The sequence below is a fragment of the Gambusia affinis genome, linkage group LG10, assembly GCF_019740435.1.
Source record: "Gambusia affinis linkage group LG10, SWU_Gaff_1.0, whole genome shotgun sequence".
In the NCBI taxonomy this organism is placed as follows: Eukaryota; Metazoa; Chordata; class Actinopteri; order Cyprinodontiformes; family Poeciliidae; genus Gambusia; species Gambusia affinis.
The window spans coordinates 954,318-978,949 of record NC_057877.1 but is presented as its reverse complement, the minus strand read 5'-3'; the positions used below and the strand labels follow the sequence as shown (position 1 = coordinate 978,949).

Genomic DNA, 24,632 nt, shown 5'->3' with positions numbered 1-24,632 from the left:
CAATGATTATTTTAATCTGCATAACAGGCTTTTGTTGAAGCTTTGTGTTGTCAGTTTTTAGACCATATAGGTGGCCTAAAACAGCTTGTGAATGACTGAGAAGACTCCTCTCTTGTGTTTATATGACCTCACAGCAACAAATTAAAGTTGACTCAACTTTCATCATGCAATATGGCATAATATTCATATCACAACAAGGTCTATATAGGAATTCTAGACTTGAATTCACTACCTTTTACCATCACTACAATATTTTTACTACCCACACAAAAGCAACAGCTGTCTCTTTTGGGGGAGCTGTGAATTCTAGGGGCGCACCGATTTATCGGCCAGTTGATTTATCAGCACCGATTTCTTTAATATTGGGAGTTTGCTGATCGACCAATACTTACATGTGAAGACAATCTTATCCCCTTATCTCTTCTACCTCAGCAAAGGTCTGAAAATCTGCCAGTGTTTTCTTCTGCTCTGGTGAGAAAGGTTTGACTGGTAGACTGCCCTAAAAGGTCATGTCTGCATGGTTGCAGTTAACAATAGTCACCCCACTGTTGCCAAATGCAATTTTAGGGACATTTCAGACAAACAAAATGGAACAGATAAAAACCGGAATTGGCAGGTCAGAGTTTTTAAAGATTGGTAATCGGCGAAAGGCCAGAAAACTGCGATCGGTGCACCCCTAGTGAATTCGGTGCACCCCTAGTGAATTCACAGTACTGTCCCATGTGACATGATGGCCCAGGTAAGACAAAACTTTATCCCACTTACTGGGGGATAAAGCTGTAACTGTGACTTGACCAAGATCTCACATGGAAATAATATTTCAAAAACATTTCCAGAAGACTTAGGATATATTTTTTAAGAATATAAACAAAATGCTATGACATATAAATTTCACAAGATGATATTTTATTTTCAATAAAGCAATAATATTGGTTTGCTACTAATTGTCAACACAAGTTTTAAAAAAAATGTTATATGTTGCTGTGCAGCGGAATTTGGTTTTTTAGTTCAGTTAAATAAAACAGACTACCCACACACTAGGGGTTGAACCAATTAGTCGACCAGTCGACTCTAGGACGTCTCGCGAGTTTTTACATTTCATGTCGACTAGTTGCAGTCATGTGATTGCCGGTGGTGACAGCCTGTGCTGATCTGACAGCACAGTAAACGTCACAAGACACAAGAAAAATAAGTTAATACATTAGTTTAAATGATATGTAGATGGATGCATATTTGTGGTTTTACAGTGTTTTTAAAAGGAGATGGAGTTGCAGCTGCAGTCGACTACAAAACACGAGCCGTCTAAAACTCGCCCCCTTCCCGCTAAGGATGTCAATTAGCCGGCTCGCAAGTGTCTTTGTCACGACGATCTAACTAATACATTATGAACATTATTATTATTTTACATTATGAACTCGACATCGACTCGACTTTTATCATGTTGACGTTGACTAGAAAATATCTTAAATCGTTCAATCTGCTGAGTCAGCAGAGCTTCCTGCCGCGCATCGGGCGGAGGAGAAGCAGGTGGTTTCGTTGAATTCAGCTGTAACCAAACGGGATCCGTTCATAACAAGTTTGGTTTGTGATGTTCCAAAAGCACCATGTAGTCAGTGTGATAATTTGACTCCTATAGTAACTATCCAGAGATCATCAGCATCAGCCGGTGTTTAGAAAAAAAATGTCAGACCCGACTTTGTGCAACAAACTTTTCCCCGCTGCTCACGAAGAATGATGTGTTTATTGCTCTTTTAATTCTCCATAATAGACTTACTAAAAGCAGGAGATGGGGAGTGTGTGTGTGTGTGTGTGTGTGTGGGAGGGGGGGGGTCAATATTTGCCGTGAAAATAGCTAATAAAGCCTCCAAGTAGTTGTGAAGGGTTTTTGCGCTTACGTCACTATGACGTCACCGCGACTAGTCGACATCGACTCGACTATTATCATGATGTAGTCGACCTTAAAAAATATGTAGTCGTTCAACCCCTACCACACACCAATTCTGACAGATCACCAGTAGAGCGGATGTTTAAATTAGCTAATCAACCACCGCTGGGTTCACTTATTAATAACCACAAAATAAACACCAGGTCTAGAAACAAAGAGTGATATATTTCAAATGTTGGTGATTTTTACTGACAACTAAACTAGAAAGGCCAGAAGTCAATTGGCTTGAATCCCTTAGTCCTGAGAAACTGTCAACACTCCAGAAAGCAGATCCTGTTCTCGCTGCTCTTCACAAATGGAAAGAAACAGGGACACTTCCTACCAACGATGAAGTGGCGCTGGAGAGCCCTGCAGTGAGAAAGTTCTGGCTCTGTTGGCCTCAAGTTACACTGAGGCAAGGAGGGCTCTATTACTCCTGGGTGAGAAGTGGAGACCAGCATCCAAACTTGTTGTTATTAGTTCCCTCGTCCATTCAGAAGGAAGTCCTGGAATCATGCCAAAACCCTCCATACTCTGGCCATCTAGGAGAAGCCAAAACCCTAGAGAGTGTGCATCAGAGCTACCATTGGTTCGGCATGGGTGGAGATGGTCACCTGTTTGTTAAGAGATGCCCACACTGTAGTGCATACAAGATCACAGGTCCAGCGAAGAGAGCAAAACTGCAAAGCTACCAAGTTGGAGCAACTCTGGACCGTCTACATCTTGATATCCTTGGGCCATTCCCCATGTCCAGGACTGGGAACAAATACATTCTTATTATCATTGACCAGTTCACCAGATGGGTTGAAGCTTTTCCTGTTCCTGATCGAAGTGCTGAAACAACTGCAAGGAAGCTAGTCTACGACTTTATTGCCAGGTTTAGAGCTCCACTTGAGCTACACACAGATCAAGGTCATAATTTTGATAGCTCCCTGTTTTGGAATGTATGCAAGCTCATGCAGATCACTAAGACCAGTTCTACTTGTCCCTCCTCCAATGGACAAGTAGAACGGTTCAATAGGACCTTATTGCAGATGCTTCGATGTTATGTGAACCAGGACCAAAAGAACTGGGATGAACAACTGCCACTACTCACAGCAGCTTATCGCAGCTCACGACACACAGTGACAGGGTTCACACCCAATAGGCTTATGCTCGGCGGGGAAGTCCACCAACCACAAGACGGCCAGACTGGCACTGCAAAAGTTAAGGTTGATGCACTGGAAGCTGCAAATTTCCTCTACAACCTGGAGGAAAGCTTAAAAGAAGCACATGACCTGGCAAGAGACCACCTTCGCACTGCACAAGAGCGGCAGAAAAAGGTGCATGACCTCCGGGCCAAAGAACACTTCTAGCGTTGGAGATCTGGTGTTTGTCAAAGACGATTCAAAGAAGAAAAGGTTAAGCCCTAAGCTTCAGAAGCTATGGAAAGGCCAGTTAATTATTGCAGCTTGCCGTGGTCCTGTGCTGTATGAAATACAAGGTCCCAAGCGCAGCACAGTGATGCACCACGATCGGCTCAAGCCATATGACAGTGTCGTGATACCAGTCTGGGTTTTACGCCAAAGAAGCAGACTGCTTAAGAATTGCCAAGACCAAGAATTTCAACCAAAAGAAGCGGTTCCTTTACTACCGCTGTCAGATAATCGAGATGAAGACCTCCAGCCCAAGGATCCAGGATGCCAACCAGATGGAAGACAGGGGGATTCAAACTCTTCAGAAAAGACTGTTAAAACATCTAGTGGTCGTCTAGTCCAAAGACCACAGAAATTTAGACACTAAGTTAGTTGAATGTTACAATTACAGAATTTAAATAACTTGGTTTATGTTTTCTTGCTTTTATGGCATATACATTTCAGTAGTTACGTTCTTATAACTACCACTTCTTTCTCAAATTTGGCTGTATAACCTGTACTGAAGGGACTCAGTATTCCTAAAAGGGGGGATAGTGTAAAGAAGGTCCACCTTTATTAGACCTTAAGCTTGGTTTTGTATTTTTTTATTTTAGTTTTTCGAGCCTAAGTTAGGTCAGTAAATGCAACGCAGTTCGAGAGAAAAGGCTAGTATCGCGAGAGTTGATGTTAATATTCTGTTGTTATTGTTCTCACCGCTCACTGCCCAGACATAGCTAAGCGCTGTCTGTGCCAGAGCTAGAGGCCAGAAGGCACATGGTTCTTACATGAGAACAACTCGGCTGGCGTTGTAACTCATCTGTTGCTGAAAGAAGTTCATGCAAGAGATCTTTCTTTTTTTGTCGTGTGTCTTCACTTACACAAACGCCTCCGTTACCCTGGAAACCAAAACCGCGACAATGTCCAAGTAAATTTAAATATTATGAGGAGGTTCAATATTGAAGGCACTCGGTGCCACACTCTGATCAGCTAATTACTTCAAAACACCTGCAAAGGCCTTTAAGTGGGCCCTAAGTCTAGTTTTGTAGGCTAAATAATTATGGCTACATTTAAAATGTATCAGAGATTCACAAAGAGTGGATTGCAGCTGGAGTCAGTGCTTCAAGAACCTCCACACACAGATATATGCAAGACATGGGTTTTAGCTGTCGCATTCCTCATGCCAAACCACTCTTGAAAATGAGATGGCATCAGAAGTGTTTCACCTGGGCTGAAGAGGAAAAGGACTGAACTGCTGGTGAGTGATCTACAGCAGTGGTTCCCAACCTTTTTATTAACCATCAGATAATGCTTCTGCATGTTTGTTTGTTTGTTTGTTTGGTTGGTTGGTTGGTTGGTTGGATGGTTGGATGGATGGATGGATATGTTGCGGAAAATGCCTCCACTGTATGTGATGACAGCTCCATAAGTGTATGCTGATATATAGTCATTTCTATATTCTTTGCACGAAATGTTTTATAAACATTAATGTTGTTTCCACATATTATCTCAAATGTCCGCTGGACTTCGGTTGCGCCATGTCAGCTGTTTGGGATTCCCCTCTGTAATTTCCCCTAAGAAATCACTGAGGAGAATCCACGTTTTCTGATTGGCTACCTGTCACATTCAACAGGCTGCATTAACACTCCCAGTCCGGGAAAACCCCTGATTTAGATCAGAGCACACACACTACAGGATGATGGGTTATGAAATCACAAGCAACAATCTTAGAACAATCAACTTTCTAAGATTGTCATAAGGGGAAAATGTAGATGTGAACTAACGTGTAGTGTGAACTATTGCATCAGGTAGTCGATGTGCCCATCTTCTCTATTTAAATCTAATGATTACTGAATGGCAATTGGTTTACAGACTTCATAATCTGCACTCTTTTGGTTAAAGCAGGGGTCTCAAACTCCAGTCCTCGAGGGCTGCAGTCCTGCAACTTTTAGATGTGCCTCTGGTGCAGCACACCTGAATAGAATAATTAAGGCTCTGGAGAACTGATCTACACAAGGTGGAGGTAATTAAGCCATTTCATTCCAGTGTTTTGTACCTGCAATAAACTGTATCTATCTTTGGCACATCTAAAAACTGCAGGACTGCGGCCCTCGAGGCCTGGAGTTTGAGACCCCTGGGTTAAAGCCAGGATTTACACCTTGGTGTTTTTAGTCAAGTACCGTAATTTCCGGACTATAGAGCACACCTGATTACAAGCCGCACCCCCCTACATTTTTAAAGGAAACACATTTTGTACATACATAAACCGCACCGGTGTATAAGCCGCACGTGCCTACATTAAAACATGAGATATTTACAAAGAAATATGGTACACAGAAAGTGTTTTTAAAGTTTTAATAATATGCCGTAGCTTTTCTTTCTGAACAGCAGCAATATAGCAAAACAACACTAACAGGGTTGGTTTAAATAACATACGGTTAAAAGTCACGGAGAGCCGTCATCCTCTTCCTCCTGTGCACTGAAACCATGGAAGTCATCTTCCTCAGTGTCTGTTTCCTTCTTTATCGGCCAGCTTGATTGCTTTTAACTTGAAAGCTGCACCATATGCATTTCTTCTTGCATTCTCCATGATGAGGGTCTGTTCAAGCTAATTTTATTTATGCACAAAGCAGGATGTTACATTAGTCTTCCTCTACAGATATATTCCAGCTGTCTCACGCTTACCTTTGCTGCTCCAGCGCCCCTACTGGCCGTTAGAAAAAATTCATAAATAAGCCGCATCGTTGTATAAGCCGCAGGGTCGAGAGCGTGAGACAAAAGTCGCGGCTTATAGTCCGGAAATTACGGTACATTTTTGTTAATGGAGACTGAGAATCCATTTTATTTTTGGTTGTTTTGTTTATGTTATCAGTTCCAGTGTTAAATGTTCTTTTGAAAATAAACTGTATCTATCTTTGGCAGGAAATCACATGTATTATTATGTCATTTCCATTAAATCAGTGTACAAAGGTCTTCAAACAATATTATCATTTATCGCAATAAGTTTTAAGACAATTAATCGCTCAGCAAAATCTGTTATCATGACAGGCCTAAATATAATATACAAGTTTCACTTCTTTCAATGGAATTAATGACTTAAATCAACTTTTCCATAATATTCAAATTTTATGGTCAGCACCTGGTTAACTTGGTTAACTTTGATTTAACCAGGCAGTCATCATTGAGATTAATGTGCTATCTCTTCATAGAAACAAATTAACTTTGATGTAATGTATGCCTGCATTGAAACAGATTTTTCTTCTCAGTGTTGTGACTGGAACTTATAGTTAGCTGGTATTCGAGCACATGTATCTTTTTAAGATGGCAAAACAAAATGCTTCTATTTCCTCTCCTTCTGGAAGGGGGGGGGCTACAAGCATTTTGCACATTATATTTTTCTGGTCCTGGTCAGACTGTTTGACCTTCCCAGGGTCGTAAGAGATGGGATCATTTAGACCCCACAAGTATTTTACTCTGTGCACTGTCCAGCGGGGTTGCACTGTGTCCTTTCACAAATTTTTTTTGTGTGGTTTTGTAAAGATCTCCATCCTTCCCCACAGCACTTCCTCACTGTCTGACCGCGACATTTGCCAAGCTCCTGAGTATCGTGTGAAGACCCCGAGAACTGTGAAGGTAAAGAAACAGGATCCAATGAACCCAGCAAGCTTTACCCTGTGAGCATCCCGGCAGGGTCACACTGACCTCGCTTGCGCTTTTACCTCTTGGTTCCCCGCTATCTGACCGTGACATCCAAGACCGAAGGACGTAAAACCCGAACCAGGTACAGATAATTGATGGTTTTGCATCTACCTTGTTAACGAGCGCTTCTTCATCATGCTGAGAAAGCTCTGGCTTTGTTTTGATACCAGCTGATTACATCATCAACTAGCAGATCACTGATGCTCTACCAGCTCAGTGACCTTCATCGATAACCTCTGGATCTATTGGCAGCACTTTCTCCTTTTTGGAAGAGGCGGACGCAATCTTAATAAACATGGGATAAAGCTACTCACTGCAAACCTTTTTTATTTTATCAACAAGGACAGCAACGTCATCATCGCTTCAGAAGAACAGGCTCGAGGACGTCTGATTAGGATGGATCCCTCCACGTATCAGGAGCCAAAACAAGCTGATACAACATCGACTGGAGACGGAGCGACTGGTTCCCTTCCTCCTCCGCCCCCTCCTTGCTCATCCACTCATTCACAGGATTCACAAGACACCTTTGGAGAAATGTCTTCTGGACCAGAGTTTCTCAATTTTACAGATGGAATGAATCAACAGGTTCTACTTGGGACGTCTCTCCTTAGCACTCATGCTACAGACCTCACTACATTTAAGCCACCTGCCTTTGATTTCCTAGAGGATCCATCACTCTGCGTTTCTGAGGTCTGAGGCCGGGGTCCAGATATTATTTTTACACCAGTCCTCCCCCAGAATGTGTCTGGCCCCCCGGCACTGCAAAATAGGACATTACCTATCCGGATCACTACAAGAAAAGCTACAAAAAACAGAAACATAAAACACAGTGGACCTAATTCAAACCTCAGACGGTTCCCCTGCCTAAAGGAACCTCAGACTCAAGAATGCTTGGCCTCCAAGTCACTAAAATTTGCTCTTTTAAATACCAGATCTCTCTGTGCTAAAGCTCTACTAATCAATGATTTCATCACTGAACATAATATCGATGTTATGTTTCTAACAGAAACATGGTTGAATGACAATAATGAACCGATCGAACTAATTGAATCTGCGCCTCCTAACTACAATTTCTTAAGTGAGAATAGAAAACATAAAAAAGGAGGAGGCGTGGCTTCAATATTTAAGAATACCGTAAATAGTAGTAAAATTACTTTGGGTCACTTTACTTCTTTTGAGTATCTTGGAATTGAGATTAAAGGCCTCAAACGGACTTTAACACTAACTTTATACAAAACTCCAACATATGTGGAAAATTTCTTTACTGAGTTGAATGAACTTCTATCTCTCGTATGTATTAATTATGAATGTTTAATAGTTGTTGGTGATTTTAACGTTCATGTTGACAACCCCCAAGACAGAGGGGCTAAAAAGCTTTCTAATATCTTAGAGACTTTTGGTCTAACACAACATGTCAAACAAGCAACACACACTCAAGGACACACACTGGACCTGGTTATCAGTAAGGGTGTGAATATTTCCAATGTCTCTGTAACTGATGTCGCCCTGTCGCATCACTTCCTGTTATCTTTGAAAGTTGTTTATCCTTTAATCCACTTGGACAAACAGCAACCATCACAAAACGTTCTCTCACTGAAAGCACAGCAGAAATATTTAATCAAATCTACTCTTCTTCCTCACTCTTAAGCTGTAATGACGTAGATAAGTTGGTAAATGATTTTCAGTCTAAAGTTTCAGATATCATTGATTCCATTGCCCCAATTAAAATGAAGGTTGTGTCTGGTAAGAAGAAATCTCCATGGAGAAATGCACAAATAGTTAGATCTGCAAGACAACTCTGCCGTAGGGCAGAACGAAAATGGCGTAAAACTCAACTTCACATTCATTATGACATCTATAAAGAAAAACTACGTTACTATCATTTAACACTCAAACATGCAAGACAGGCTTTCTTTGCAGATGTCATAAACAAAAACATTAACAATGCTCCAGCTTTATTTGCAACAGTTGACAGGCTCACAAATCCTCCTATCACGTTACCACCTGAATTTCAGTCTATTGCCGCCTGCAACCAGTTTTCCAGTTTCTTTTCAGAGAAAATTCAAAAAATCAGAGGATTAATCTGCACATCCACTATAAAGTCAGTACCAACACTGAACCCAAACAAAACAAATACAGGAAAAATGACCCAATTTCAACTACTTAATTATAAAACCCTAGAGGAAATTATAAGTCAACTCAGCTCCAGTTCTTGCTGTCTGGATGTTCTACCCTCACATTTCTTTAAGAAAGTTCTGCCTGTTGTTGCTACTGATCTGATCCAAATAGTAAACTCATCACTCTCATCAGGCGTTTTCCCCCAGGCTTTGAAAACGGCAGTAATCAAACCACTGATAAAAAAGAACAATCTAGACAAATCACTACTGCAGAATTACAGGCCGATCTCCAACCTCCCATTCATCAGCAAAGTTATTGAAAAAGTTGTGTGTAAACAGTTAAATAGCTTCCTAACGATAACCAACCGCTTTGACTCCTTCCAATCTGGTTTCCGGTCTCACCACAGCACAGAAACTGCCCTCGTAAAAGTGTTCAATGACATCCATATAAATACGGACTGTGGGAGAACCACAGTGCTGGTTCTGTTGGACCTCAGTGCAGCTTTTGACACTGTTGACCATGACATATTACTGAATCGACTGGAGAGTTGGGTCGGACTCTCCGGTCCAGTGCTTAACTGGTTTGAATCTTACATAAAGAACAGGGATTTCTTTGTTTCAATTGGAAACTTCTCATCAAAGAGGTCAAAGGTCACATGTGGGGTACCCCAAGGTTCAATCCTAGGACCCCTCTTATTCAATATCTATATGCTCCCACTAGCTCAGGTTATAACAGGAAATAATATTAGCTACCATAACTATGCAGATGATACACAGCTCTACATTACGATGTCACCAGGAGACTAAGAACCCATCCAATCACTGAACAGATGCTTAGAACAGATAAATGTGTGGATGTGCCAAAATTTCCTCCAGCTGAACAAAAACAAAACTGAAGTTATTATTTTTGGACCTAAAGAGGAACGATCTAGAGTTATAGATCTAGAGTCAGTGCACAGCTTCAGTTATTACAACTAAAAACCAGCGATCAGCCAGAAACCTGGGAGTAGTGATGGACTCTGACCTGAACATTCAGAGCCACGTAAAGACAGTCACAAAGACGGCCTTCTATCACCTGAAGAACATTTCCAGGATTAAAGGACTAATGTCTCAGCCAGATCTAGAGAAACTCATTCATGCGTTTATCTTCAGTCGTATTGATTATTGTAACGGCGTCTTCACAGGTCTGTCCAACAAATCAATCAAACAGCTGCAGCTGATCCAGAATGCTGCTGCTCGTGTTCTCACTAAAACCAGGAAGATAGAGCACATAACACCAGTTTTAAAGTCTCTCCACTGGCTCCCTGTAGCTCAAAGAATAGACTTTAAAATACTGTTGTTAGTTTATAAATCACTGAATGGTTTAGCACCACAATACATTAAAGATCTGCTGCTGTTGTATCAACCTTCCAGACCTCTCAGGTCTTCTGGTTCTGGTCTGCTCTGCATCCCCAGAACCAGAACCAAACGAGGAGAAGCGGCATTTAGCATCTATGCACCAAAAATCTGGAACAAACTTCCAGAAAACTGTAAAACAGCTGAAACACTGACTTCCTTTAAATCTCAACTAAAAACCCACTTGTTTAGAGTTGTATTTGAAACGTAATCAATTGCAAATTTATTGACGGAATCTGACTATGTTGTGTTTTTATTGTTGATTCTATGTTGCATTGTATTTTTGTGTTTGATTTGATGTAAAGCACTTTGAAATGCCTTGCTGCTGAAATGTGCTATACAAATAAAGTTTGATTGATTTGATTGATCTCTTTCATGGCCTCTATCCTTTCTACCATATACCGGATATATTGCACATTCCTAACGCGCACATATATGGAGATTATCTAAAAACATCTGAAACCATGAAGAAGGTTGTCACTTATCACAAATACAGAGACGCATGGACGTTTACCGGCTGGTTGGGGTTCCAGGGTCCAACATGCTGAGGCTCAAACCACGCAGGCTTGTTGGGTGGCATATCAGATGGCCCACTGGAGTTTTTGGGGTCTTGTGATCTGGTTGGAGCTCCATCAAAGTCCCCTGGAGGAGGGCCAATCACAGGAGGCTTCACATCTCCTGCTCCTAAACAGATGAAATTAGAGCTATAGGAGACAGCCATGTTATGGCCACCTAGATACTTTCATTTGGGTTAACACTGGGAGAGTGTCAGTTATGTTTTTTATTCTTTATTCAAAATTCTTAAAAATGCTTTTGTTTTTGCTTTTCTGTCACTCAAATGTTTCAGATTATGACATTTTTTCTGTATTGGACAAAGATAACCTGATTAAATACAAAAAGCAGTTTTGTTTTACCCTGATTTTTCCAATAAGGGAGAAATGGTCCACTGCACCTGGCAATCTGGGGAATAGTAATTGCCTCACTTGTTAAATTTAATTAACAGTGATTAAAGAGTAACTCACCCCAAAATCAACTTCTATACTGATAAACTGTCTAAATAGGTTATTTAGGGTTCTAATTCTATGTTTCTGCGTGAATTTTGACATTTTTGGGTAAATGTATTAATTGAGCATTATTTAGTCAAAAATGACTTTGTTCTGGCCTCCTCTGGTCAAACAGTGCTTAGACAGTTGGATTCTCCTACTGGTTTAAAACATATCAGCTTTACTTACCCAGCCCCACGTTCGGGTGTAAAACCGTTGCACTCAGACACATGCCCCGCCTGATAGTTAGTCGGAAGTTGGAATAGCAAGCCTTGCCATGGCGAGCGCTGATTGGTAGTGTTACACTGCTTTACAAATGTGTCATTTATTTGCAATATGGACACAGAGTGGAATTGGTCTGCTCTGCTCTGACTTCTGGTGACAGTATACTGTAGGACTGTTGACTGTCAGGCTGACTCCAGTGCTTAGGAAGCAGGAAGAGCAGCTCAGGACACAGCAGCTGAGCTGAAAAGTGTTATCACCACAGCAGTCTCCAACAAGACAGAAAAAGTAGTTGGCTTTGTCTCATTAGTTTTTTGATAAAGTCACTAAATGTAACGACAAAGTTTAGAAGTAAGCAACAGAGCTTGTTTCACCTTGACCACAGCCCCTCTGATCCTTTTTGCTCATCCTCACACTCGACTCTTCAGTGTTACTTAACTTGCCCACTTTGCTGGAATTTTTCAAAATTTGTTTGTGGTGGGGTTATGCTTTGAATAACCTTTTTAGTAAGCCGAGCTCAGATTTGCTAACCTTATTATTACTGATATCCATGTGTAGTAAGTAATTTAAATAAAACCAAAAGTATGTTGAAGGCCCAAGTGACCATAGCAGCAGACTGATTGTTGGACTGATTTTCTTACCGGGTTGGGTTGTTATAGCCGGGGCTTTTTCAGCTTCAGCAGGGGGAGCTGGTGGTCCTGCAGGGCAAGCTTGTTGCTGCTGCTTCAAACTAGTAACAAACTTCTCATGTTGATTCTTTAAAGCCTGAATCTGCTGCTGAAAGGCCAGCTGGATGGGCTGCACGACAGCAGCATACTCTGTTATCAGGGAAGCCTGAAAAGTCAAGAGCAAAATCATAAAGAGTTCCAGACTGATTACTCCTAACTGACAAGGCTTTACTTCTCAGAATTATTCACAAGTATGCACAGCAAGAATATTTTAATATTATTTTAACAAGATTATCAAAATATAAACTAACACAGCTCAACCAATGTAAAAAAACACAGAGTGCATTATTAGTCAGGCCAGTAAAATGAAAGACTGATGATTATCTCTTTAAAATGAATCATTGAAGAAATGCTCCATAGATACTGTGAGACTGAATGACTTTTACACTGACTTGGTACTGTCCAATGCCAAGTGCTGGGTTTTGCAGCTGCTGGATGGTCTCTTCATCAAAATACCCGTTCTTCTCCCAAAGTTGCAGCAACTGCAGAGATACAAGGAACCATGGGTTGTAATCAAAAAGACAATGAAAAGCAGCTTCTCCATAAAAAAAAAGAATAAATACATTAATTAACTTTGGGCCTTTTTGCAAAGCAGGCCCAGGCCCTGGGTTTAGCCCTCCATTTGATCCAGCAGATAGGTTTGAAGTCAGCTGCTACAGAGATAAAACACTTTTCAGAACTCTTGTCCAGAATTTGCACTAGACTTTCTTGATGTCCATCATTTTGACAGCATAAAAATCCCACCATATTCTATTTTCACCTATTGAACAGCTGAAAAGACAAGCTACATCGTGCCATCATACACCAAGCAGATTGATATATTAAACTTTTTTTTGCAGCGACAAAAACCAACAACTATGGCCCCAGTAACTACATATAAACAATGAAATGGTTGTCCTTAAATTATAAGCACCAGCTTGTGCTTAATCAAATGTTTTAAAATTTTAATGTTGATCTGGGGCTGAATCTGAACTCTGTGCTCCACTGGAAACTGGAAATACAAGCACCACTCTAGCCAAAGTTTTGAAATCAGGGAACATTTCTCCATTTTATGATCAGAAGTTAGCAAGACTCTGTGATGGAGGGTTTTCTGGTCAGGAGGAAAAGAAGCTCAGAGATTAAACTGATTATTTTTTTAATACAGTACAGAAAGAGCAGGAGAGGACAATGAGGAATGAGTGTTCCACCAGACCAATGCAAACACAACCAGGACCAGAATATAACAGGACTGGGCCAGGGCAGGTCCTGCAGTGCAAAAATACCTGCTTTCAAGACATTTAAATTTTTTGTAACCTATTGCATAAAGTAATGCACAAAACTGAACATTTGAGTTTCATTTCACATTCCTGATACCATGAAATGTGACTAGCGATTAGTAAGAGTAGATGGACTTACCCGGGTAATCTTCTGCTGCTTCTCTTCCTCTACTGCTAGAAAACTAGTGCAGTAGATGGGAACAACAACCTTCTGCAACGCTGCCAACAAATCCTTTTGCTGCTTCCGCTGGCTGGGATAAAAAACAAACAAACAAACAAACAAAAAAAAAACAACATATTAATATGCTGCAATATACAAAAAATATTTTTCTAATTCAACAATAATGCTTCTTTTTAAATTCAATTAACTTATTATAAATGATATCCGAATATACCAATTCATAACAAATTTCTTACTTGCATAATAATAACAATGTTATTTATATACCAGTGATGAAGAACGTCATTGGTTAAATAGATGAGGTGTAGGCGGAGTTCAAAATGTGCGCTGTCAACAGTGATGCGATTACGAAGATGTGATGCCATCAGTTCACAATGCTGTGGCCCCTTGGCATTGTTGAACATCCAATTTTTACCAGCCTGAGAGGAAGACCACTTTAATCGTCAGATAGAAAACTTTGTTTTAGATATCTGAATAGTTTCTGAGCACATCGTGTTTACAGAAATGGCATCTTTAGTGCAGGTGTCGATGATGGGCTGCAGCAAGTTGTCGAACTCTGTGATGTCCAACTGAGTTTCTACCAGAAGCTTCTGGATCTGCTGCTCCATTGCCAGGGTGATGGCAGCTGTCACTTGCTCCTACATGAAAAACAAAACAGTATGTTATACAATTCAACTGAATTGTATTGAGGCGTAACAATATCTTTCTCAAGATTGAGTTTACATGAACAAGTTGGGATTTTAATATTACTTTTAAGTAAACTTCATAGATCAAATTTATGCTGCAAAGAGACCTTTATTCTGGATTTGTATTGATTTTCCAACAAACTCAATAAACTGATGACTTTTTTCTTTTTATCTCTTCAGACCAGTGGTCACACTAGACTCTTGTACTGTCATTTTGAGCCAAGACATCAAAAAATCTGTTGTATCCTATTTTTCAATTATTTTAAAAATAATATTGACATAGGCTATTGAGTTGCATTTAGTATTTATCCAGTTTAATATTCAAGTTGAACAAAGAATCTGGATCCTATCACACATCAAGCAATTTTTTGGATCACACCAGTTTTATCTGTTCTGACTGTTTATAAATGCCCTAAGAACAGCATTTATAAATGCTAATACAACTACTATTTTGTACAATTTACTATACAAAGACAATAAATCAGATCTGTCTAATCTATATAACACATGTAAGTTTTTCTAGACCCTTTGCCGAGACCACAGACAACATCTTTCTCCGCAGAGCAGAAAGTAATATATTGACCAGAATGCCCTGTACTGTTAGCTTTTTGCTTTTGGAACGGTCTTTGATCCACTTGCATTCAGACTACTTTCCAACCCCATTGGAAGTTCACTTTAGCCGGACCAAGACCTAGGTTTTCAGGTGGTTCATTTTTCAGTCCGTTTGGAATTCAAATTTGCATTCACACTCCCCAAACAAATCAGACTTTCTAGACAAACAAATTAAGAGTCTGATTAAAGCGGTCTAAACAGGGCTGGTGTGAATGTACCCTAAGTATCCTAGGATCTTGTTCATGAATGAGGGAAGAAGGGAGCGGGAGATCAACAGGAGGATTGGCGCTGTACAAGTCTGTCGTGGTGAAGAGAGAGCCGAGTCAAAAAGTGAAGCTCTCGATTTACCTGTCGATCTACGTTCCTACCCTCATCTATGGTCGTGAGGTTTGGGTCATAACCGAAAGAATGAGATCACGGATAAAAGTGGCCAAAATGAGTTTCCTCTGCAGAGTGTCTCAGCTCTCCCTTAAAGATAGAGTGAGGGTCATCTGGAAGGGACTCAGAGTCGAGCCGCTGCTCCTTCATGTCAAGAGGAGCCAGTTGAGGTGGCTTGGGCATCTGGTCAGGATGCCTCCTAGACGCCTACATGGTAAGGTGTTCCAGGCATGTCCCACCAGGAGGAGGCCCAGGGGAAAACCCAGGACACGCTGGAGGGACTATGTTTCTTGGCTGGCCTAGGATCATCTTGGGATTCCCCCGGAAGAGCTGGAACAAGTGGCTGGGGAGAGGGACGCCTCGGCCTCCCAACTTAGGTTGCTATCCCCGCGACCCGACCTCAGATAAGTGGAAGAAGGTGGATGTTATGTATGTACTATTGGGTTAATAAATGCATCCAAGCCCGGATTTTAGCATGCAGCCCAGGGCCCTAGCACTTTGGGGGCCGTGACAGACGCTTTGTATTTTTGTGAATGAATAAGGTCAGAAGGTTAATTTTATCACTGGCTAAGAGGATTTTGGCGGTGTTGTTGAAAAGCTGTCTGATTTGTTCTGGCAAACGTCCAGCATGAATGCTTGATTATTATTAGTCCAAGTTTGACGTGTCTTACGCTTTGGCCGGAGCATCAGGGAGTGATTCCTCACAATGACATACAACAGAGAGTATGAGAGAGGAGCGCAGGAACGAAAGATAAAAAAAGAGCGTGATAAAGAAAATATTTGATCTAACAGAGATTTTTTAAACCTCATAGTGGATATGGAACAGAACCATTGTCCCTCTACGCTTCTCAAAACATTAGTCTTGCTAACAGCGGCTCCACGGTCCGCCAGCTGTGTCTGATCTGGTGCCTGCGGAGTCAGAGTGGTTAAAGCGCGGTCTTCTTCATTAGTCACAACGATGACCATGAATAACTGGACAGTACTGATCCTGCGACAGTGGCTGATTTTGTGACGTTGAAGGTAGATGAGGTTGGTGTATAGAATCCATTCCATAAGTGAGTCACATCCAAGCTCCAACCACCTAAAGGGAAGGAAATATATGTGTGTGTGTGTGTATGTGTGTGTGTATGTTAATGTGCAACTATGCAACCATGATTAAGTAGGGCCCACCTAGGCTCAAGCCCAGGGGCTCACACCCTCCTAAATCCAACATTTGTCAGTTTTGTTGAGTTGTGAGAATTGTAGTTTCAGCTTCAAAATGTTGGCTGAATCAAAAGGAACCATTCTTTGCCAACCCTAATGGTGGCTGTGTAACAAACCCAGTAGATCAATAGTTTCTGAAATGCTCAGAACAATCTGAGGTCAGAAACCAAAAACTGTGCCGCATTCAAAATGACTTCAATTCCACTTTTTTTACTTCAGCTTAATGCATGGTTTAAACAACAAATCATCTTCGGCATAAATAAAAGTCTAAAAATGTTTCATATAAAAATGAACAGGTATTAATAAAGTGAGCTTTAAGTGTAGTCAGAGTACATAGTAGCTCCATATTAACATTTCTGCTCCCACTGATCTTCGGTAACCTTTTGCCTTTGGGAATGGTAATGTAGACAGTCTTCCTCTACGGCTTCAATTATTGTTTCCTCTATTATATTACCTGTCTGAGAGTGTGCAGGTGCTGCTCTTGTTGCTGGAGGTTCCACTGACTCTGCTGAATGAGCTCATCTATCGAGGGTGCAGCTGACAGAGCAATTGGAGGTGGAGGAACCAGCTGCATTGATGGAGGGGGAATGTCAACCACATCTTTGTTTCCAGGATTGAAAAGATCTACAAAAAGAAAACAATATTCACCTATTATTAATAACGCTCCAGAAAACAATAAACTCTTTGAAACACTACCGAAATGCTACATCTGCAACAATCCACGGTCCGTGTATTTTCAGACAGTTTTTGTGATTGAAATGAAAAATGAAAAAAGACAAATGAGTCGAACAATTTTTAGTCGGTGTCGGATGAAAATGTTCTCCGCATATGGTTTGAAATTTCTTGATTTTTCTTTTGACACCATAATAGCTTAAAGCATTACAAAACAGAAGCCCGTTGTGTACAGCATTTTATATCATTCTTAACTGTCTAGTTTATTATTGTAGGGAGCTACATTTTAATTACTGAGCCTGCCAATATTTGTATCCCATGTCTATTGTCCTATGCATCACCTGCTAACATGGAGAAAAAGAGTTAAGAGTGAAATAACTTTTTCTACATAATCACATTTGTGTTGGGATCCGGGGTGTTTTGCTGTTTTCTTTTTTTTTTTCCTCCACCAGAGGTCGCCATGAGGTGGAGACTGGAGGGCGTGACCACCGGCAGCAGTATTACCTGCGCACCTGTAAGCGATCAGCTTATCTGGTGGAGTTTAAGAGGAGGGAGCAGCCAACACTTCTTTGCCAGAGTGTTAGCCTGATATGGTACACCAGGTCATCGTGCGTTTCCCTGTGTTTTCCTCCTAGTGAACTCTCCGAGTAATTTCTTGTGCGTCTCCTCCCCAGGTGACCCGTAAAGAACTCTGAGGACTATCCGTTGAACCCTGAACCTCCGGCTGCCTCCACAATATCATTGCCCTCGTGACGCCACGGAAAATACCCGCTGGTCGCCCTCCATCACTTTCCTCCACCCCGGTACCACCGAAACCTCCCAGGCGCAGATCATCACCTAATCCAGTAAGAACGTTCCTTCACTCTCAATCTCAAATTCCAACCGCCCCTGAACTCATCATCCCTCTCATCCACTCCAGTGAACCAGACCCGGCCGTTTTCACCTTTGGTCCCCCGACCCAGATTTCTCCGTTGTTTTTCAATAAACTTCTTTTACTGATTTCGGGTACTCCGTCTTGTGTTTCTGCATGTGGGTGAGAAGAATAGAGCCCAACATGACAGAACACTCTGGCCAACAGACAGACCCAGCAGAATCACTCCGGAGAACCCTACAGGAACAACATTCACTAATCCAAAATCATGAAGCAATTTTACAGGAATTATCCAGCTGTCAGTTAGAAACAAACCGCCGCCTCGAAGAGTTAATAGACTTTATGCGAAACTCTGCTCCACAGGCCTCCGTTCCTGCTCCAGATCCTGCACCGGTGCTTTCAGCAGCCTCGCAAGCGGCATCTCCACCTCCTTCCAGTTCCGTGGATATGGTCCAGCCCATGTTTTCCGGACTACGACCACTCAACCCGGAAAGGTTTTCTGGTGACCGGAGCAAATGCCAGGGCTTTGTGCTACAATGCTCTATTTTATTCAATTACTCGCCGCAGAGTTTCCCTCATGATAATGCTAAGATTTCATTCATTATATCGCAGTTGTCCGGTCAAGCCCTAAGCTGGGCAGAATCAAGATTTTCATCTTCACTAGATTATGGTTGTACTTTTGACGAATTTTTAAAGGAATTCAAATTAGTATTTTCCCCGGCTCTTGACAAGACCTCTTCCTCTCGCGAATTATGGTCCCTCAAACAGGGACGAACAGTTTCCGAGTTCGCTATAGACTTCAGAATTAAAGCCGCTGCCTCTGATTGGAATCAGTCAGCGCTCAAAAGCGCCTATTTTCATGCGTTGAGCGAACAACTAAAGGACGAACTCGCTACCCTCGAGGAGCCTGACACATTGGATGCTTTAATCAACTTAACCATCCGCCTTGATAATCGGATCCGTACCCGCAATAAAGAACGAAGTAAGAAGAGTCCGTCGGTAAGATTTTTTCAGTCCGTCCAGACACCCTCTACCCCCTTACCGTCCTCTAACTTACCAGAACCTGAACCCATGCAAGTAGGGCACACACGTCTAACACCTGAAGAGAGACAAAGAAGAATGCAATCAAACCTGTGCTTGTATTGTGGAGGCTCTGGTCATTATATTTCAAACTGCGAGGTTCGGTCAAAAACCCGGGTCCGCCAGTAGATGCGAGGAGACTGGCGGACCATCAACAAGACCAAAAGAATCCTCGTCTCCTACTCCCTGCAGTCCTGTTTAATAAAGACCAGTCCATTACTCTTTCTGCTATGGTTGATTCCGGATGTGAACAAAATCTCATTGATTCCCATTTCGTCCAGCAGATGGCCATTGAAACTGTTCCGCTATCCACTCCCCTCGAGTTTCAGCTTTAAATGGCAGAGCTCTTCCTCAAATCACACAAGACCAAACCAGTACAGTTAATCATTTCGGGTAATCATGTTGAAACTGCCTCCTTTTTTGTTTTTCCGGTCGCTAACCCACCAATTGTATTAGGATTTTCCTGGCTCCAACTACACAACCCACATATTAACTGGTCTAAAAGGCACATTGAATCTTGGTCTCTTGTTTGTCACTCCACCTGTCTTCGTTCTGCAGTTCCCCAGGTTCCTCCGGCGACTCCTCAGGAGGCAGACCTTCCTGACCTATCTTCAGTCCCCACCGAATATCATGACCTAGCACCAGTTTTCAGTAAGTCCAAGGCTCTCTTTACCACCACATCGTCATATGACTGTGCTATTGATTTACTCCCAGGAGCTCCCCTTACCCAGCAGCCGACTCTATAACATTTCACGCCGTGAGAGAGAGACCCTGGAGAAATACATCAATGAGTCCGTGCAGCTGGAATCATTCGCCATCCTCTTCTCCACTGGGAGCGGATTCTTCTTTGTTGGTAAGAAGGATGGATCTTTGAGACCCAGCATAGATTATAGAGGTTTGAACCAAATCACAGTTAAGAACAAATATCCATTACCACTTCTTTCTTCAGCTTTTGAGCCAGTCGTGGGTGCCACAGTTTTTTCCAAACTCGATCTCAGAAACGCCTATCACCTCTTGCGTATTCGTCAAAGGCTGACGAATGGAAGACCGCCTTCAAGACCCCAATTGGTCACTTTGAATATTTGGTGATGCCATTTGGGTTGTCTAATGCTCCAGCCTTTTTTCAAGCGTTAGTCAATGACGTTTTGAGAGACTTTTTGAATGTTTTTGTTTTTGTTTATTTAGATGACATCCTGATCTTTTCCAAGAATCTGTCGGAACATAAACAACATGTCCGTTTAGTTCTCCAAAGGCTTTTGGAAAATAAACTCTTTGTAAAGGCGGAAAAATGTGAGTTCCACCAGTCGTCTGTGACCTTTCTGGGTTTTATTCTCGAGGGTGGACAGGTGCGACCCACTGAAGAAAAGATAAGAGCAGTCTTGGACTGGCCCGTCCCAGAATCCCGCAAACAACTCCAGAGATTTCTGGGTTTTGCTAATTTCTACAGGCGATTCATCCGCAACTATAGTCAGACGGCCCAACCACTCACTGCTCTAACCTCCACTAAGACACCTTTTTCTTGGACCCCAGAAGCGAATTCAGCATTCCTCAAGCTAAAGTCCCTGTTTTCCAGTGCACCTGTGCTCATTCAACCTGACCCCAGTAAGCAGTTCATAGTGGAGGTGGATGCATCAGACATTGGAGTAGGAGCTGTATTGTCTCAATTTTCCAATTCAGACCAGAAAACTCATCCATGTGCTTTCTTTTCCCGCAGACTGTCTCCCGCGGAGCAAAACTATGACGTTGGAGACCGGAAATAAAGAGTTAAGAGGGATTTCACCTTTTCTACATAATTACACATCCTCTTAGCTACTGCTATGAGTTTCACATCAATAGGATAATATTTGGGGAAAATGGGTAGGGCATGCAAATATCGGCAGGAATAACATCCATATTGCCAAAAAATGCATTCCCCTGTTAAGAGTGAAATAACTTTTTCTAAATAATCACGTGTTCCCTTATCTGCTGGTATGAGTTTCATATCAATAGGATAACATTTGAGGAAAATAGATAGGGCATGCAGATATCGGCAGGCCAATAGGCTTGGCCGTAAAATGCATCCCCCTGCTAACATGGAGAAATAAAGAGTTAAGAGAGATTTCACCGTTTCTAAGTAACGATACTTGTTCCACTATAAGTTTTATATCAACAGGACAATAGACACGGGATACAAATATTGGCAGGCTCAGAAATTAAAATGCATCTCCCTACATTAATAGACTAGACCGTTAAGGATGATATAAAATATTGTACACAACAGGCTTCTGTTTTGTAATACTTTAAGCTATTATGATGTTAAAAGAAAGTAGTAGAATTTCAAACCATATGCGGAGAACATTTTCATCTGACACTGACTGAAAAACGTTCAAATCATATGTCTCAATAAAGCAGTAAAAACCGTATTTATTTCAATTAATCTGCGATATAAAACCCACTGTTTTAGGGCTTACATGGGTAAGAAACGTGATTATTTTACGAGTATCTTTACAAGTTTTGTCTTCGGTCATATTTCAGTCCGTTTTCTCATTAATATGCAAGAGTTTAGAGTGATGCGCGCTCCTGCGATGGGATGCGTTTCTCGGCATAACACCGGTACATTTCAGAAAGATTGCACTCTGGAAACTGTTTTCAATGTAAATGTACACTACAAATACAACAAAATTCTTCCGTTTTGTTGATACCCCTAGTAACTTTTCAGCTGTTCATCGTTAACGTGACATAAATAGGTAATAATCATAAGGTTATTCAGTCAGGACTTTACGCTGACACTAGCCACATACATTGCTGGTAGATTCTAGTAAAATATTGATTAATGCCTAGTTTTAAAGTTAGTTAACTGGACTTCTAGCCATTATTTTGTGCCCATTGTTCTCAATGTAATTTTAAACGTTAAAATGGTAAATACTAATTACCTAATGTAGCTTAAAGAAACGACAAAAGAGAAAACAATCAAAACACACAAATGGTAACGATGAAAAAACAAAATAACCCGCCTCCATATCCTAGTGCAGTAAATAAAACCCCATCCTCCACTCTTTTATCCAACGCCTTTTCTTTTTGTTGTATCTTTTATCGCTTAAAATAAGCTCACAAACTATCGCTATTGCTTTTATGTCGTAAACCGTGTTTGTTTACTCTAAATTCACGTGTGATATAGTGACTTTTACGGGATTTTCTGTCTGAAATCTCAATGCCGGTGAGAGAAATCGGTTCATGTGTGGTGTGTTGCTCTTGCCATGTGGCCGGACAACCTGATCGAACATAATCGAACCATAATACCTACGATTTTTGTCGGCTAGAGAGTGGTCTCTCAGGTTTTGAAAATGGGCCAACAATCGGCTAACAACTCTAAGATCATGTAGTGTAAGCTGGGCATTACACTAAGGAACTGAGGAAGGGAGGGTCAGTGGTAAGCACTGGAGCTGAGCCCTTTATCATCCAGTTGTCATCAATGGAAAGAGAAAAATGCAGAAAGAAACGATAAAGCCAATAAATTAAAATGAGGTTGACAACTTTCATTTATTGTGTGATTAATTAATTTATTGTTTATCGTGAAAGGCCTACCCATTGCTGAAGAAAAGACATAAAAAAAGAACACTTGATCATCGCAAAAGAGAACCTGGACAAAACTTAAGCCTTCTGGACAACGTTTTATGGACAGATGAAACAAAAGTGGAGCTTTTTGGTAATTCACACAAACAGTATGTTTACAGATGGCGCAATGAAGCCTTTAAAGAAAAAATACCACCATACCAACAGCCAAGCATGGTGGAGGATCCATAAAGACTGAGGGGCTGCTTTGCGGCATCTGGCACTGAAGGCCTTGACCATATCACAGGCATCATGAAATCAGAAGATTATCAAGCAATTCTAGAGCGAAATGTCTTGCCCAGTGTAAGAAAACGTGATTTGAGGTGAAGATCCTGGGTCCTCCAGCAAGATAACGACCCAAATATGACAGAATGGACATTAGAATTGTTACACCCCCCTCCCTTTTTTTATTTAAAGACTTCTATTGACTATACTCAAGCTGCATTTCTCCTACACTTGAACCGAGATGCAGTTACAACAGTTCGCCACCAGTTGGCACATGGAGCACAGTGAGCACTCCTGACTCAGCGAGGGCAATTGAGTGGAGTAACAGCTGGTCAGCGGAGGCGCTCACTGTCGCTCTTGTCTGTGTTAACAGGTAAATATCAATTAGCGCTACTATTTATATAAATTGTCTCTATAGCGGAAGTGAGCTAGCGTAAAGTAACTAAATATTTGTGTGTAAGTTTTGAATTTGCATTTTTGACCTATATTGTAAATATTTAAAGACTCAGCGAGCCAACGGCAATTTAGTGCAGTAATGGCTGGTTAGAGGTGCTCACTGTTGCTCTTGTCTGTGTTAACAGTGTTCAGAGAATAAGAGAACCTGCGAAAAACACACTGCTTAATCATTAAGTGTGCAACACAAAGCACACATCAAAAAGCATGCAGGTTTTGCATGGTTGAAAGGGAAAAAATTGACTGTTTTAAAATGGTCAGCAATGAGTCCTCATCTCAATCCAATTGGAAATATTTGGGTGGAGCAGAAATCTGACATTGGAAAAAGGAACCCCGCAAATGTACAAAGCATGAGCATACTACAAAAGAAGTGTGGGAGAAAATGCCACCCGAGAAGTGCAAGAAGCTTATAGATGAATACAAGAAACGTTTGGAGGCCGTCATTGCTGCCAACGACTGTGCAACCAAATATTAAGGATATTAGTCCACATGCTGATTTTCTGTCTTGTCCTTTGGAATTAAAATATTTATGTTGGGAGCGTGCTCCGGTGGCGTAGAGGGTAGCGCGCCCCACGTTTGGAGGCCTTCAGTCTTCGACGCGGTCGTCGTGGGTTTGATTCCCGGACCCGACGACATTTGCCGCATGTCTTCCCCCTTCTCCTTCCCCCTTTCCTGTGGTATAAGGGACACTAGAGCCCACAAAAAGGACCCCCTGGTGGGGAAAATATATATATATATATATATATATATATATATATATATATATATTTAAGTTGAAATGGCAATTGTCTTTGTTAAATTACTTAGGACCTCAAATTGAAAGGTCCTGCTGATATTAGTTTTGAACATTTCCATTTATTTCTGAAGATTCACTCAGCTATGCAAAACATGAAGGGGTGCCAATA

General features: G+C 41.3%; 1 protein-coding gene and 1 long non-coding RNA gene across 5 annotated transcripts in view; one reads left to right on the top strand and one right to left on the bottom strand.

Annotated features, from left to right (window-relative positions):
* The window catches only part of LOC122838347 (calcium homeostasis endoplasmic reticulum protein), a 47,366-nt gene that overhangs the window by 14,091 nt on the left and 8,643 nt on the right, over positions 1-24,632 (bottom strand). For all 4 annotated transcript variants that reach the window (XM_044128923.1, XM_044128924.1, XM_044128925.1 and 1 more), the window contains exons 3-9: positions 17,290-17,459; positions 14,457-14,594; positions 14,224-14,375; positions 13,915-14,026; positions 12,912-13,001; positions 12,433-12,625; positions 11,041-11,210 (exon numbers count right to left, since the gene is read on the bottom strand). In XM_044128923.1, the coding sequence (XP_043984858.1) occupies positions 11,041-11,210; positions 12,433-12,625; positions 12,912-13,001; positions 13,915-14,026; positions 14,224-14,375; positions 14,457-14,594; positions 17,290-17,459 (1,025 nt within the window). The remainder of the gene's footprint in view (positions 1-11,040; positions 11,211-12,432; positions 12,626-12,911; positions 13,002-13,914; positions 14,027-14,223; positions 14,376-14,456; positions 14,595-17,289; positions 17,460-24,632) is intronic.
* LOC122838349 lies at positions 17,848-18,845 on the top strand. Its single transcript, XR_006371882.1, has 3 exons — positions 17,848-18,100; positions 18,182-18,352; positions 18,427-18,845. It is a non-coding gene; the product is annotated as an uncharacterized LOC122838349 (long non-coding RNA).